At 40.5% G+C, this 17726-nt stretch overlaps 1 protein-coding gene across 1 annotated transcript in view; it reads left to right on the top strand.

Moving 5' to 3' along the window:
* slc49a4 (solute carrier family 49 member 4) overlaps positions 1-17726 on the top strand; it is a 61851-nt gene that overhangs the window by 1534 nt on the left and 42591 nt on the right. Inside the window, exons 2-4 of the mRNA XM_073473278.1 lie at positions 3773-3866; positions 14699-14970; positions 15497-15626. Of these exons, the coding sequence (XP_073329379.1) occupies positions 3773-3866; positions 14699-14970; positions 15497-15626 (496 nt within the window). The remainder of the gene's footprint in view (positions 1-3772; positions 3867-14698; positions 14971-15496; positions 15627-17726) is intronic.

Here is a 17726-nt window from a genome sequence, read left to right as displayed (position 1 = left end):
AATTTAAGATCACCGGGCCTACGTTCTGCATTAAACTGTACTCACTTAGGATACCAGCCACCTAAATACACCTGATTCTTTCCATCAAGACCCATACATTATTGACTGAGAAATTAATGAAAATGTTGAAAAACGGCCTGTCTCGCAATATTAAAGAAAGTGAGAAAAAACTCCAGGATCCATCCCTTTATCTGGATCAGCACCAAAAGTTGATGGGGTCTATTCTGGGCCGAGACACATCCTCCATCCAAGTTTCATGGAAATTAGTTTTGTAGTTTTTGTGTAATCCTGCCGACAAACCAACCAGCGAATGGACACAGATGAAAACCAGCCTCCTTGGTGGAGGTAATAATAGTAATAACAGTCCCAGAGTGCTTTTATTTTTAATACTTCAAGTACATTTTACTGATTATACTTTTATGCTTTCTGTGATAGCAGGAACTGTTGGTCAATAGATTGTAGGTCTCTCTGTGTCTGAATCACTTTTAACAAACCTGGAGTATGAGGTTCAGACCATTATTCCTCATCTTAAAGGAAGGCACCTGATCCCAGCTATGTCAGTATCAGCATATGTTGTCCTAAATGTGCCAATATCAAACTTTTTTATTTATTTTTATTTTTTAACAAAACTGAATTCAGAAAAAGATGCCATTTTTTACATTCCCAGTAAGTTTCTTCAATTCACTGAAGTAATTTTGTAAATTAAAGTTTTATGTTCAACTGTAAGATAGCCTGCCTCCATTATGTACATATCTATACGTGTTTGACACCATTAATTTGAGGGATCATCATCCCTAATATTGGTATCAGCATCCGCTCCAAAAGTCCAAAATCAGTTGGGCTCTACTTGGAGCAGCAAAAGTTTGATATTTTTAATTGATCACTTACTTAAACAATAAAATGCTGAACAGAATTTATCAATTGTTGAGTATGATGATTGTCGACACTTGGTTCTAGTTTTAAATTCTTTTTACAATTAATACTTTTCTTTAAGTGCAGATTTGGCAGTTGCGTTAATTGAAATGATTGTTGAAAATGTTGGCAGTAAAAACAATGGGTTGATAACTCTCACTTTTTCAAATGAACATCAGCCCGTGCCAAAGTGTTTTCCAGTGTCCACTGTCCAGCATCAGAGTTGGACGCATGTGAGAGTTTAAAAGTGCTGATGTAGGATAAGAAACTCTTAAATGGCCCTTAACAATTCTTTCTTAATTTGCAATGTTCTTGAAACCACAGAACATTTACTGAAGTCCCTCAAGAGCTCTTGACTTAAGCTGCTGAGTCAGAGCACACTTCACCTAACCAGTTCCTCTGCATCACCTGACTGACACATAGTACTTCATGCCCGGCTGGACTGTCAGATGACAAAGACAGTAACAACGCCATAACAACATCACAGTAACCAGGCTGCTGATGAATTAAAGACCGCAGGCAAAGTCTTTCCAATAAATTACACAACTCATCTTGTGATCCTGATTCATCAGTAATTACATGAAGTTCTTCTGGATGTTTTGTGTGCCTAATTTAAACATCATATCTGCTGCTTTCAGTGAGCTGTAGAAACTTCTTACTGACAAGACTTAATAAAGTGACATAATCCAGCTATAGATTCCCCTCATACCTGTTAAGTTAATGCTCAACTTTAGACCCGTCCTGCGGCTAATTCTGCCCTGAGTCACATATTGAATTAGAGCGGCTCATTCAGCACTCACAAATTGTGTTAAGCCACAGGGTGAGCGACAAAATATCCAGAGGTTTCAACAGGCTTAGACTGTCATCTGTGTATGATACACACTCTGTCTCTCTCTCTCACACACACACTCACTGGCTCTTCTCCAAGTTGCCAGAGGGGAAAATGTTCGGCTTCCCTCTGGGAGCTCCCCTCCCCAAAGGTCTGAGACTGTTCACGATCAACAACACAGAGCTGCCATCCAAGAGTGGCTAGAATCTTAACATCGAGTCATATGTGATGCAGTCATGGAGTAGTAAACCTACACAATGTGCTTAGTGTATGACATACATACATATATATGCTGATGTTACAGAATGTGTCAGAGCGAGCCGACCCACCCATTTAAATGTGAGGTTGTAAAGCTTGTAAGTCCTGCTTGCAGCAGCTGGCCTTGAGGGCCTCTCCAGAAAATAGGTTACTGACTTTCTGTGTCACTAAATACAAATGCAATGTTGTGTAAAACATAAGCCAGCATACCTCCCAGAACATTATTATGAGACGATGCTGCAGAAATAAAATTTGATTAACTGATTATGATCTGTTCTCACTTGTAAGAATTGAATCTGGTGGGGAGAAAACAATGAAAACAGAGAGAGAGAGAGAGCTGAAATGCTTTAGACTATTTAAAATTGGACTGTATTGGTTTCTCTTTGGATATTAAAAAACAGATGCAGGGCTACTAATAACTATTGTATTATGATTTACTTTTCTGTAAATCAGTTTGTAAAATGTCAAAGAGCCATGGATAAACTATTTGATTGTTTTGTTTGACCGACAATCCAAACTTTAAGGTTATTCAACAATGATATCAAACAAAAAAGTATCAAATTCTCACTTATATATTTTTTTAGTAAAGTAGTTATTTTTCTGTAAGGCCTCTGCTGCTCCAGGCATTTTGAAAGAGGAATATCCAAGGCATTTAAAAAATCTGTTAAAAGTCCTCAGTTGACTTTCCAAACAAAGGCATCCATGACTCTGAAACCTAAATTTAGCAGTGCAACTAATTCACTTTTTTCTATGATAGTGTTATTCAATGAGGCAAAGCAAAGCTTTCTCTAATTCAGCTCTGACTGAAGCTGCGTTTGATCTAAGAAAGAAAGGGACAATTGACAGGAAACTAATATCCTGCTAATGGATTTAATGACTTGTCTGTCCATACTGCTACTGGTGACATGTCAATATTTGATGCAGCAGAATGCAGCATGGAGACAAATGACTGACTGCATCTTCACCTTGATATATAGAGGAAACAGCCTGATAAGGCCTACCATGTACCATGAGGCTGTATTGGCATGATGTCAGTGATAGCAGGGATCAGTACAATTCCTCTTCTGCCCTGTTTGACTCATGTTCATTTATATATACAGTATCTTATTCGCTACATTGTATATTGATTTCGTCAAAGCTTCAGTAAATGGAGGCTGACATGGAAAAGTAGAATAGGGAAGCAGAGAGAGTTTCTTTAACTGGGCATCATGTGTGTGAAACTGAGAAGAGAAACTTCCAAGTTGACAGAGAAAGGCGCTTTGTCTGTGCTATTGCTGTCACACATGCAACGTTAAAGAAGGAACTGTGGGATTCCTGTTGACGTATTATTGGCCACATACACTCCTACTTGCCAGACGGCTAAATAACAGAAACGGCTCTCTGCAAAAAGCAATGCAATTCTACAGGCCCAGAAACTACATCCTCAAAAAAGATAATAAAGGTGAATCAGCATCTTTATTATAGTTTCAATGAGAACTGAACATTATAACCTTCATGAGTGGAGGATTTATTGGATAACTGTTGTATTAGACTGCGACTGAGTGTAGGTGCGTAGGAAAAAGTGCCATCAGTTTCTTTTCTCTATATACATCATTGTAAGCTGAATACCTCAAGGTTTTTGACTGTTTGGACAAAACAAGCAATTTGAGGAAAACCCTAATCCCCTGAAACCTACATTTATTTTCATTTTAAAGACTAATCATAAAAACATACTGATCAAGAATCAATCGTTTAACTCTTTTCCCTTCCATCCTCCTATCATGTGTCCTCCAGGTCTGCGGGCGTCCCTCCTCCTCTCGGCGTTCTTCATGCTGCTGGGCTCAGTTCTAAGGAGCGTCCCACTGACAGACGAGCATCTCAGACGATGGTAAGACTCCACTGTAAATGTTATGCCAGCAGATGGTTCAACGGGGCCAGTGTGATGATGATCCTTTGAAAGGCTTTGGAAAAGAGGCAGAGAGTGACTCGTGATCTTCAGTGCACTCATAAGCCCTCTATAATTTACATAATTTGATTTATTAGGGAAACTTTTTCCATCAAACTGCCACAACCAATTCAGGAGCAGCTATGTACATCAGTTTATGGGAAAAAATGGAAAAAAAGATAAAGTTGGGGCTTCTCCTTGTGGAATGAGTTCACCATGATTTCTGATGTAGCTGACATGTTTAGTAGATTAATGTATTAGTCAGTCCACAGAAAATTAATCCACAGCTATTTTGATGATTGACTTTTATTTTTCAAGGAAAAATATCAGACATTCACTAGTTCTAGCCTCTGTGAGGAATGTTATGATTTGATTTTCTTCATCACATAATGATGATGGTGAACTGAATATCTTTGTGTTTTTGGACTGCTGCAACACTGTTGAAAATGTCACCCAAGGCTCTGGGAAATTTTACCAACAATCTCCAACTCCTTCTGACATTTTACTGACAAAATGATTAATGTTAATTGAGAAACAAATTGCCAGATCGGCAGCTGAAAATAATCCTTTCGTGCTCACAAAGATGATGATCTTATGTCTGTCACCAACACATTAAGTGATAATTATGTAGTTGAGCATGCTAATATCTGCTAATTAGCTCTAAGCACAAAGTACAGCTGAGGCTGATGGGACTGTCATTAGTTTTGCAGTAGAGTGCCACAGGAATGAGTCTTATACAAGGATGTTAAATTAAACCTGGACACAGTGTTGGAGGTGGTACCCCGTTCATTCCTATGAAAGCTGCTCAGTGGCACATGGAGCCAAAAAAAGCTTGCTTTCCCAGATATAAATGTATCTGGATCTACCATGTTGTGTCACCCATAGAGCATGCACACTAGAGTCTCCTGCCGACCGAGCTGGCTAATGAAGATGGAAATAGAGATGAAATGATTTAATCTTGCAGTTCTTCTAGACTTTCCAAATTTTATTGGACCAAATGGATCAAATTCTGACAGTGAGAGTCATTTCGCAGGGGTTGTGAAGCTCAAAACAGTATCCACCATTTTACAGATGCTTCTTTCACAATGTTTGCTTATGGGAAAAGTCTTTTTGGGCTGCAACTGAAAGTTGGCTTCAAAGCCTGGAGCTCTTCCTGGGGGCTTGGTCCTGACCCTTGACATAAGTTAGCATTTTTGCGCTTCCTGTTATCTCATGTCAAAGTCAGTGGCTTCTGTTGAATGGGTTTTCAGTTAAATGGCTGAAATAAAATCTGTGGTTTTGACAGTAACACTTGACAGATTTTCCCTGCTGCTCCCTATTTGATCAAAAACCAAAGTATTGGGCAAATTAAGCTAAAGTTAAAGGTCCAGTGTGTAATATTTAGTGGCATCAACCAACTGAACACCCCTCATCTCACCCTCCCCCTACAGCGACCGCAGAAAAATGCGAAAAACGCAACAGGCCCTCTATAGAGTCAGTGTTTGGTTTGTCCGTTACGTGCTAGTGTAGGAACATGGCGGACTCGGTGGAAGAGGACTGGCCCCCCATGTAGATATAAAAATCTTATTCTAAAGTAAAGAAAACACATAAATTCGTACACAAAATCTAGCTGGCTGCTAGCATTGTTCAAAAATCTGAGCAGCAAGATGAACCTCAGTACAACACGTCTTGTGAGGGAGTTATTTCCATGTACAGCTGTATTGATTCCAGTCAAGGTCCTTTCCCTTTCTTCAAAGTAGAGGCATGTAACTGAATACAGGGACAGTCAGGAAGTGTTTGACTACCAGAGAACAGGCTGCTGAAAGACAGCTCAATACTGTGTGGATCCTATGCTACTTTTTTATGTCCTTGCTGCCAGTTTCCCCCCTTATCAGACAGCAGGAAGACAGGCTATCACTGGAAAACATTCAAAAAGGTAAATCCTATTATTCTCAGTGTTTCATATTCAGTTTGACTCATGAGTTCACTGTTCCTCTTTTAGAAAGTGCAAGAGCTCACAGAAGGTCATTTTAATTATACTTTGCCTTTTGAAAATGTAATTTCATTGAATATTTCTGAGTGGTAATCTGTCTAATGATTCCTACTGGGCTCCACAATGAGGCGGTATATCATAAAATATCAATACATAGAGGGAATTCTGTTTCCACAGAATGAGCCACAGATCACTTTCACTCTTTGGATTTGAGGATTTTTAAAATAATTTTGTCCTTCAAAGAGCAAATAAATCAATTTTGTTTCTCTTTCTGTGTCATAAGAAAGCCATTAGTACAGTGAAAGCTAATGGTACAGTGATACAGGCCAAATGTTAATGTATCAGGCAGAACAAGTGGTAGAATCACGATTCCCTTGTGACAGGGCTTATGTTGAAAAAGAGTATTTACAATTTGTTGTGAAATGTCAAGTTTTACACCCTGAATGTATTACCTCTCTGTGTAGCATTCTGTATTTGTGTAGTCCTCACAGCCCATACTGATAGCTTTACAGGCTCCTTCCACAGCCTTGAATCAAGAGCGTCGTCCTCTCATATGAGTCTACCTCTACATGCTCATTCCAACATGTACTGTAGACTAAACATGTTTGGCTCATGTCTTATCTCGGGCTGTTAACCTTATATTGATCGAAGTAGCCCTGTTGCATGACGTGATCCTGGCTGTGTTTTACAGTGGCAACTTTTACAGGTCACACAGGACAAGGGTCTTCCTGAGGCTCTTACTGTAAAGGGGAAGTGGACTTAAAATAGAAGGAGAGCTGTAATAACACAAGAAACGTCTTCCTCTTGTTTGGATATGCTCAGTGCAGGACTGTTAGTGGGTAAACTGACAAAAGCTGCGTTTCCATCAGAGTACTTCCGGTATAGTAACCTTTGAACCTGCACCTAGCCCTTACTGATCTGTTTTGCATTCCAGTGCGGACAGGACTCTTAAATGTAGGTTGTGTTGTTGCTTGCTGGGCCTCAAGGGTAAAGCCCTTTCACTATCTAGCAGTTGGGAAACAATAGAGGAGGCTGGTCTCAACTCTTGAGGAGCTGCTGCATTTATTAACGTACACATTGTGACCTGTAATCTACATTACAGCCAGATTGACATAATATAAAAAACTGATACACCTCAGGAAGGTTTCAGTTAGTGCTGGACCATGTGTCCTGGGAGATTTCAATGTCTTAGACAAACAAGAGAATTTCCAGTCAAATATTTTTTCTTGAGCTTAAAAACAATTCATAGAGACCACTGATGTTGTGCATCACCAAACCAATGCATCGCTATTTGACCACCTGAGAATGAGCCTCAACAATCTGCTATGTTTCTCTAGAATATCTTATTGCACCTTTTAATGTCAAAAGTATCGAATATTGACATATTAATACTGGATATTTGAAATGGTTTCAATTGCCCCCAATGTTATCTCAGTGTTACTCTGTGGTATCAAAAATGGTATCGAATATCAATATTTTTCAAGGTATCATATCAAAGTTAGAAATTCCACTATCGTGACAACACTAGTGCTTAGCAGGGATTATTTTCACTCCAAATTCTGACCAGAGAGATTTGAATATGTCCAACTTAAACATATGTTCTTGGTAAAAAGCAGTCATTATTGGATAACAGAAAACCTTTGCCTCAGCTTGACTGAAGCATCTGTCCAGTCCAAAAAACAGCATCTGTAAGTCTCACTCCTCCTAAATCCATCCATACAACAGGATTTATCAGTTCTTGCTGGCAGTCAAGCTGAAATGCGCACAAAGTTAAAGGTATGTAGCCCGGGTCAGATCTGTGCTGTTTTCCCATTGGATGATGGGGACAACCTTTCACAGCATTGACCTTCAGCTCTTTGGATTTGGTATTCAAAGTAGAAAACAAGATTGCACAGTGACAGACAAGATAACACAGCAAATGTTAGTTCTGACAGAGTTGGGCCTGATTTGCATATTAAATGTAAAAGGTCAGAGTGTTTGAAGCTGTGTTTTAATGGATGACATAGTGGATTATCTCAGTGAAGTGCAGGCTGATAGAATCATGCAGCTCCCTGGATAACCAGTAGGTGTCACTCTTTGCTTTGCAGTAGTGGATGTGAAACATTATCAAACTGTGAGGGCTTTGTTTAGTGACCTGTGTTGTTGCTGTGCGTGCTGGCTCTCATAAAACATATATTTTGTTCCTATCAGAAGTATGGGCTCAGATGATGGAGACAGGGGAGGGACCTGACAAAACAGCTCAAGTCGAGCTGGCTCCAGACTTTTTTATGGTGCGGAGTTCAAGGGCATTGAGAGAGCGATCAAACACAGCATTTGAGTTCCTGTTCCCCTGATCAGAAGACAAATGGCGACAGTTATCCAGGTAGAAGTTCCCCTGACAGGCCCCCGCAGGGCTGTGTTTGTTCCACATGCTGTTTCATGTTTGATCGGTGATTACTCCGTTTTCTTTTTATGATATCCTCTCGAGGAAGTAAAAGCCTCTTTGTTTTGAGTTTTTGAGATCCCTTTTAGGTAATCAAAGGCAGTCGTGAACTTGTGAGCAGCGGAAAGTTCTCTATTTTGTAACAAGAATCTTGTGTGTAGCTGCTAAAGTCACGTTAGAAAAAGAACTGGGCGTTTTGTTTTGTTTGGTGGGATAAGGAGAGGAAAGGCAGCGTTGATTCAGTGGTCACTGATTACACCTTGTTGTGATCAGGGCAGCTCTCAAATCAAAGCCATAACATTTTACCCTCCTCATACTCTCCTGTTTTCACGCATTCACACCCCTCTCTCTCTGTCTGTCTCTCTCATGCATTTAAATACAGACCAGCTGTGTGATTAGTAAGTGCCAATCAGGTAGATCTTAGTCTCACTCAGACACTGTCTGATTGCCCATCAGAACACATTGTGGGTCCCACAGCAGGCTGTCCTATTACCGTGACGATTGCTGTGGTGTCATTTTCAAGACACATTTGGCCTGGGCTTTTTGTGATGGCAGAATTGGGTCCGTCAGAAGCAGTGAGAGGATTTCACCACAGCGCTGGCTTCTTTGTCTCATTCTCGATCAGTTTCCGTCTGACAGGGTTCATCAATACTGATTAACTTAATCATCGTGTTGAAAAAAGCGGCACCCGCCACAGTGCAGCTGCCCCATGTGACCGCTCATCCTCACATTGCTCACCATCTGTCCTCATCTGCTGTCACATTAAAGCCAATTTTCTTAGTCACATCCATCCTGAGAGCATATAGAGAGTACGGCCGGGTACTTAGCTTCAACAGTTTCAAAGTTCCTACCAAACTTTGTAACACAAAGTTTCAAAGGCTGTGAAGAGCTGAAAGATGTCATCGGCATTGACAAAGAGACAATGTTATCATTTAGGTTTTTGTTCAAAAACAAATGAGTTGTATTGACACTGCTTAAAAAAATGAATTAAATCTAGTGTTAAGGAGGTAACATTAGGTCACAGTGTGCAGGATTTAGTGGCAACTACAGTGAGATTGCAGGTTGCAACAAACAGATGAGCCCTTGCCTCACCCTCCTCTACAGTGATGCTTAAAATGTGAAAAAATGCAAAAGCCCCCCTAAAGTCAGCATTTGGTTTGTCTTTTCTGGGCTACTGTAGAAATATGGCGATGCAGCATGAGGACCCACTCCCTCTTGTATATTAAAGGTTAATTCTAAAGTAACAAAAACACTGTTCTTAGTTTCAGGTGCTTATACACTAATGAAAATATAATTTTAAGTTTAATATTATATCTCTGCCCCTTAATCCCCATAAATCCTACACACTGCACCTTTAGTTTATGTTGTGTGTCTTTGTTGCGTTAATAATCAGTATCAGTAATCCTTGAGTCTAATGAGAAGATGCAGTACAGCAGGTGGATCAGTCTGGTATCTGGAGCCGTCCCAGGCCTAAATGAGACTGTAATCACAGGGTGCGTTGCAAAACCTAACCAGCACATTTGTGCCAGTTGGTCGTTGTTTCCAGTACATTTCAGTTCAGTACAGGAAGCAGCACATTCAGTGGCTCAGTGCAGCAGGTAAAAAGAATATCATGTGTTATCAACAGCATTGCAAACCATGTACGAACACATTTCACATGACTGAGAAAAATCTATAGAAATTTACTGCACTGTAAACGCACACAGTAGAAATAGAAATGAGTTCCCAGCTATTTTAATAATCGATTAGTCATTTCAATCATTTTTCAAACTACAATGTCAAACTTTAATTTAAGGACTTGCTGCTTTTCTCTGTCATTTATGACAGTAAATGAGGAGTCTTTTGGTTCTTGACTTTTGGTTGGACAGAATAAGCAATTTAAAGATATAACTTTGGGTTCCGAGGAACTGTGATGAGCATTTCTCATATTTTTTTAATTGATTATTCATGAGAGTAATCGGCAGAATAATCGATAACGAAAATGATCATTAGTGCAGCCCTATTGTACTGTCTCAGCTTATACTTAAAAGCTGTGAAAAGATTACATTAAAGTTAACTACAGCTTCTCTACAAGCTGCTACTGTTCTCTGCCACTAGTCAGGAAACTAGTGACATGCTGGCAATGTTTCTGAAAGTTGTGACAGGGCCCAGCTGTAGAGCAGTGGATCAGGTGACATTGGACAATCAAGAGCTAATGATTCAGATGTAAAGCCTCTTGATCATGACCTCTCATTCACACGTGACTCTAATGTGTCATGTGATGAACAGTCCTAAGAAAGCCATTTTGTAATATAGTCACTTTTTCAAGTCATATTTGTGGCTGAAGACAACAAAATATTTAAATGTGCAGCAACAGAATTAACAAAATTTTAACATTGAACTAATTTCCTTGCACACTAATATCCCTGCTGTTAACATGTGTTACGTTCTCTTGTCCTTCAAAGGGGTGTGTTACTCTAAGAATGGAATATTGTGGCATGTAAACCTGATAACTTTTTGCCATCTGTGACCTAAATCATGTAGTGGTATCTCCGTAAAAACATGAGGAAATGATGATTTACATGCTGAAATGAAAATGGCAGGGTGACACCGGTGGAGGATATATTTGATCACTTGTCTCCATCGTCTTCCATCATTCATGTTAAGATGGAGAGGAAAATAGCGTAGTGGTGAATGCAGCAGTGTCCTGACACTGGGTTCATCCATCTGCTGCTGAGGTGATTCACTTGGTACAGAAATGACAGAGAGGCTGGATATGGAGGTGTCAAAGACATGCCTGCACCTCTGCAGGTGACAAGAGCAGCAGACAGGAGGTGATCAGCCAGGTTTCTGTGTTCCATTGAAATGTCAAATCCCATATATGATCAGAACGGGATGTTAACATGCTCGTAGATGCAATAAAACACCATTGAAACTTGTTTTAGCAGTAAAGACCAAGACCGGTAGAACAAGTGTACAGAAAGAGGGAGTGGGATGAATTGAAAGTATTTTAGGAGGTGCTGGTGTGTAGGCTGGGATGTGAGCAGGTCTGAGATGTGGGAAGATGTAGGGTACACAAGTTATTCTCCAATCAATCTGTCACTGACCGACGCACTCTATATTCTGTCATGAGACATTTATGTATGAACTCCAGAGTCAATGGACTGCCAAGTCATAAAGAGTTTGAGGCCAGATAATTGTAAGCATACTGAAGAGTAAAACAAACTGGTATGTGCCAACTTTAAGTCTAAACATATTGCATTCTTAAATTTGAGGCTGGGTTTTGGGCTTCAAAGCTTTTTTGGTATCAAATTAAGTTTGTCTGTAGCAGTGTTGAAAACTGCCAAGCACCAAGAGCTGGCATCAGATGTCTGCTCAGATTTACAATGTTGTTTACTTATTCCTTTTTCCTGAGTCAATTTAAATTAATGCCAATATTGGACTACATTTCATTTACTTGCACTTATTGGTTTATTTGTTTGTTTTTTGTAGAAGAACAGTTCTCCTAAGTATTTACATATGGTATATGGTATCAATTTTATATTGTTGTGGTACCAGCACCTTAATTTGGGTGTATCAACACTGGTCCTATGTAAATATAGTTGTCATCCCTTACACAGGTTAATTTTCTGCATGGTCATAATGATGGTTTGACAAAGACATTGATGGATAGCAACAACATGTCAGCAGTGTGTTTTGGGTTTTTTTAGGGTCCCAGCATATTAGTTATACAAATCAGATAAATTTGATTTAAACTGAGGTCTTAAAGATATAATCAGAGACGGACCAGTACTGGATTTTTGGGGCTGATGTTGTTACTGATATTAGGGAGTAAAGATTTTCAGTATCCATATATCGACCGATATACACACATTTTTTGCAATTTGAGGCCTAAAATGTGGGTATCAAACTCTTGTAAAAACAATATGTAACAAAGGCAGGGTATTTTTCCGTTTAACAACAAACTTTATTGTCTAAAATTACATCAGTGCACTGAAGGAAGGAACTTCACTTGAAATGTTTTTTTTTTAATTGATGCAGATGGGGCAACATACAGATATATCTGGGATGGGCCAATATCGGTCATTAATATCTTTCTGGTATATCAGTCGGGCTGTAGATATAATATGTAACATATCCAACAGTTCAAACCTAGAGAAATCTGTAATGTTATTCAAGGAAATGATGCGTTCCATTTGGTCACCTATCGCTAAAACTTCCGAGACTGAGGAAGTAATTTGGTGACGTAACTCACACCTCATCCATGAACATCATGTCAGATAGATTTTAAATGACAATGGTGATTGTTTAAAAGTCAAGGCTGCTCAAGACAACTCCCATGATCCCACACTAGTCCACAACATCATCAATCCACTTTTATTTTCATTGTTTAGATTGAAAGATCCAGTATGAAGGATTTAGTGGCATCAAGCGATGAGGTTGCAGATTGCAACCATCTGAACACCCCTCGTCTCTCCCTCCCCTACGATGGCTATTAAAATGACATAAGGCCCTCTCTAGAGCCAGTGTTTGCTTTGTCTGTTTTAGGCTACTGTAGAAACACGACAGTGAAACATGGTGGACCTGCTCTCTCTCTCTAAAACTAATTCTAAAAGATCAAAACATTGTTTTTCAGGTGATTATACACTAATGAAAACATGATGGTGAAGTGTATATTCTGTTTAAATCCTACACACCGGACCTTTAATCAATATTTCTTAATGATTCCATTTTATAAAATGTGGCAGGATTGTCATATACACTTACTTTACTTCACTTACCTAATTGGTGATATGGGTCATCCAAATAGTTGTTTACAAGATGTTTAAAAGTGTTAAAGTTAACTTGATTAAACTTCCAAACCTCCAGTTTTCTCATTCCAGCCTGCACTCGCTTATGTCGAATAAGAATCAGCAGGCCTGTCGCTGTCAAATTCACAACCCGATCGCAAATACACTGAATATTTTTACGTACCATAAACTCTTAATTAGCCCCAGATCCATCCTTGTCCTCTGTCTTCCTCATCGTTTTCTCTCTCCGCCTCTCTCCTTCTCCCCCTCTCCCTGCTGAGCCATCTCAGACTGCTTTAAATGAATGGTGTCTTTCCTGAGCTCATAGACAATCAGCCGTACGCTGTCTCAGGTGGCTGGCTGTCTCACTCAGACAGTTCTGGAGGGGGAGGAAGGTGGTGAGGGGTCTGATGGCATCAGGGGACATCTCAGGCTACATCAGTCTCACACAGCTCAGTCTGAAGGTGCACAAGTGAGACTGTACAGCAACTCAGACTCTCTCAAGGGCAGCTTGTTGCCTACATCGTCAGAGATAATTAGGCCTTATTTCCATTACCCTGCCTGCCATTGTACCATCAGATATTCATAACAAATGTGTCATCACTTCATGTGTTTATGTGCTTATTTTTAACTTAATAACTACAGTGATGTGAGGCTCAGTCCTGCAGCCATGTTTGATTGTTTTACAGTGGTCGTTCCGGTACATTGTTTCATAAACAGGATCCTCACAAAAGAAATGCTTGCAGGGTTCCACACGTCCTGAATAACCTCAGATACAGTTTTCCCAGTCACGTACGAGTCCTAGACAATGACACAACTGACCAAATTGTCTTTGAGAACAACTTTTCATCTTTCATCAGTTTCATTTTGATCATTTACTGATCGAAGCTTTTTGAAGGAACCCTTTCAGAGACAGACTAAACTTCATCACAGTTACTGAAAGCAACTGAGCTGAGAAAACTGGATTTGCCACATCTGTTTAACTGTCAGACTTTGATTAGACAGATTAAGTTAAATATCTTGAGTGCCTGGTCTCACTGTTAGCATATGCTAAACTAGTTATTATTCTTTGACATGAGACTGAAATTAGTCCCCATGTCGTGGAAGATTAAGAGTGGGAAACCCACGCTTAGGGATGGAAATTGATAAGATGTTAATGATACCAATGCCATTATCAATTCTGCTTAGAGGTCCAACTCAGTATTGATTCCCTTACTGATTCCTCATCAATATTTGTGGAGCTGGCTGTAGCCTGAGAGCTAGCTGTAATCTAAAATAGATAAAAAGAATATTTCAACACCATTCGTCTTTATTTTAGTTTTCTTAGTCACAAAAACAATCTGCTACGTCTGCCTGTGCAGCTCTTATGTTATTAGAACATATATATTTACCTTTGGTAACAGACATACCGACTCCTTCTTCTTATAACTTTCCAGCATTGTAGACACTTGAGTCAGATGTAGTTCATCACAAGATGATGATTCTTGATAATTCGATAGTCCAAAATACGGCACAGATGTTTATGCCTGCTGTCACATCACTTTCTCCCAGTGTGGTGTGTGATTTTATTTTTTGTGTGGTTGTTGTTGTTTTCCTGCTGTTTCTGTCACAGGTTGATACACGGAGGCCAGTTTCTGAACGGTTTAGCCGGCCCAACAATAATGAGCGCCGGCCCCTTCCTCTCCACCACATGGTTCGCCCCTGACCAGAGAGCCACCGCAACAGCCGTGGCCTCACTCTTCTCCTACCTGGGATCTGCTGCTTCCTTTATAGTCGGACCTCTGGTTGTGCCGGCCCCCAATGACACCCTGACAGGAACCACGATGGCAGCAGCGTTTTCTGACAGCTCCATCCGGTACAGGATCCAGCTGGTTATGTATGCAGGTACTAACAGCAAGCAAGAGCCTCTGAGGGCACGAAGGATCAATAGCACATCATTTCAACATCATGTCGCCGCTGTCAAGGGACATAAAAACACAATCAGGCGAAGGGATCCAGGAATTTTGCACCAACACCAAAAAACCCCAATTATAATCTTCATAACCACCACTCTGAAAAATAGATTACTGGCACTGTTATGCTTTACTGATTCAGAAAATTAGAAGCATGCTGAAAAGAGAAACAAGCATGCTGTAATAGATTGAGCCTGCAGCTTTTGTTTCACCGAAAGGTAGTATTTTTATTACTTTCTAAAGGACAAAGCAGACACTTTTTAAGACCCGAAAGTTCTGAAGGTCATCAATAGAAAGGACAGGTGTACGTCTTGTCTATTAGACCGTTCTGTTCATCCCAGGGATGGTTTTAGAGGACTTTACATGTCACAATGACCTTTTTTAAAATGTCAAATTAGTCTGACGGTCTTATCTATGGAAATGACATGTATGACTCTTTTATCTGTGTCGCTGTGCAGAGCTGGCTGTAATTGCTGTGCTTTTTGCGGCGGTCCTGCTCTACTTCCCGTCGCGCCCACCGATGCCTCCCAGTGTGGCCGCTGCAAGCCAGAGACTGAGTTACAGAAGCAGCATCTGCAGACTTCTGAGGTAAAAGCACACACACATACATGCTGACACATGTAGAGCATACACACACACAAGGTCATCTGAAAGACCAATACCATCTGACACCTTTTGAAAATCATTCTTTTAGTATATTATTCAGTGTTCCTAACTCGACGTGTCCTCGATTCACCTCGTGTATAGACGTGTAAAACCAGTGATACCTTCAGTGCTGCATGTGAATGTAGTTTCAGTTGCTGCTATGTTTTACAACATCAGACTCAAAGAGAGCAGTCAAGAGTATATTTCTGCAGCACCTCCAATGCTCTCTAATCAGTGAGTCTACAAATCCATTAGGTCTAGTTTGCTTTCTTATTTTCTGATGCATTGCGCGTTTCTTGTCTCAGAAATTTAAAGTGACAGAATCTCGCGCTGGAGAAGGATATGGAATCTTAATGAAGGGGTCTGTCACTCACCATCTGCTCGGGTTGTTATCAAAGAAACCCCAGCCTTCCCTCTAGATTAATTACTAAGCTATAATACTCCGGTCGCTGTTGGAAACCACATCATCCTCTACATCTTTACCATCAGGGTCACTCATCAATATATTCTCAGAACACCACTGACGCATTTGGTTAGAGAGAAATGGTATATTATGAAAATGAATTCATTGATGTTTCATTAACTTTTTCTTTCCCTTATGCCTTTCCTTTGGTAAGGGCCTGTCAGTACACGATCTGTACTGGCTGCCCGATCGGCACTGTGCATGTGTAACTTTCAACAGAGATGAGAAAGAAGGGTGATGGCTCACTTGCATTGATTAAGTCAAAACACATTTTCACTTCATATTATTCTTCCGGATGAGTGTATGAGTATACAGCGATCAGCCACTACATTAACACCACCTGCTTGATATTGTGCAGGTTCCCCTTGTGCAGCCAAAACAGCTTCAACCTGTTATCACCCGACCTGAAGGCATGGTCATAAGACCTCTGGGGGTTTCCTGTGGTGTCTGGCACCGGGATGTTTGTAGTTGATACTTTGGGACCTGTGGGTTGAGGGGTGTGGCCTCCATGGATCGGACTTGTTCCGGTACGTCCCGCAGATGCTCAATCGGATTGGGATCTGGGGAATTTGGAGGCCAGGTCAACGCCTTTGGCTCTCTGTTGCATCCGTCAAGCTGTTTCAGAGCAGTTTTTGTGGTGTGTGAGTGTGAGTGTGCATTGTTCTGCTGGGGGCACCACTGCCATCAGGGAGTGCCATGAGGGGGTGTTCTTGGTTCTTGGTGTTTGGATGGGTGGTGCGTGTCAAGTGGCATCCACATGAATGCCAGGACCCAAGGTTTCCCAGCAGAACGTTGCACTGTAACGAGATGATCAATGTTACTCAAATCACCTGTCAGTGGTTTTAATGTTGTGGCTGATCGGGGTATATGGTGGCGTATATGAGACATACGATGACATACACATGGTATATGTTGGCTAGTTTACATATTTTGTCACATTGATAAACACAGATACCTTATTGACTGTTGGTGTATGCGTCCGCTGTGTGTCTGTGCCAAGTACGTTAAGGAAGATCTGCTAATGACAAAATGTGTATTGAGAGATGAAGACGTCACTATACAATCGACTGTAACTTGCTTAATATTGAACCGATTCTCATGAAATGTGTTTTTTTTACAAGATTTTGAATATGATACTGGTTACATGTTTGACTAGATTCAGTTACTGGGGACAGATCTATAACCTGACACACCAGAAAAGGGTTTGCTTCACAAATCCATCTGGGAAGGAGCTGCTAGAAACTGTTTGGAAAAGGGCTGACACTTTCAAGAATGGCTTGGAAGGTGATTGGACGAACCATCTCTCTGTAACCATCTATCACAGATAAACTTCAACCAATCAGATCAGCAGCAGGACAGCTCTAGCAGCTGTGCCAGTTGCTAAATCAAACTCTTACCGAAGCAGAGAGAAGAGCGAGGAAAATGAAGAAATGTTGTCGAGTTCTGATAAAACTGCTGCTATGGCAGCATGAATGCTAACTTCTTTGGGGGCTGCCATTGTTTACAAGCTAGCAATCACTTCTCGCCGTCATCACATTTAAACCATGGCTGTAGCTTCAGCCCTTATTTCCTCAAAGGAC

This window comes from Pagrus major, chromosome 9 (assembly GCF_040436345.1).
Source record: "Pagrus major chromosome 9, Pma_NU_1.0".
Taxonomy (NCBI): Eukaryota; Metazoa; Chordata; class Actinopteri; order Spariformes; family Sparidae; genus Pagrus; species Pagrus major.
Note: the sequence above shows the minus strand (reverse complement) of the source record. Positions and strands in the feature narration are given on the sequence as shown.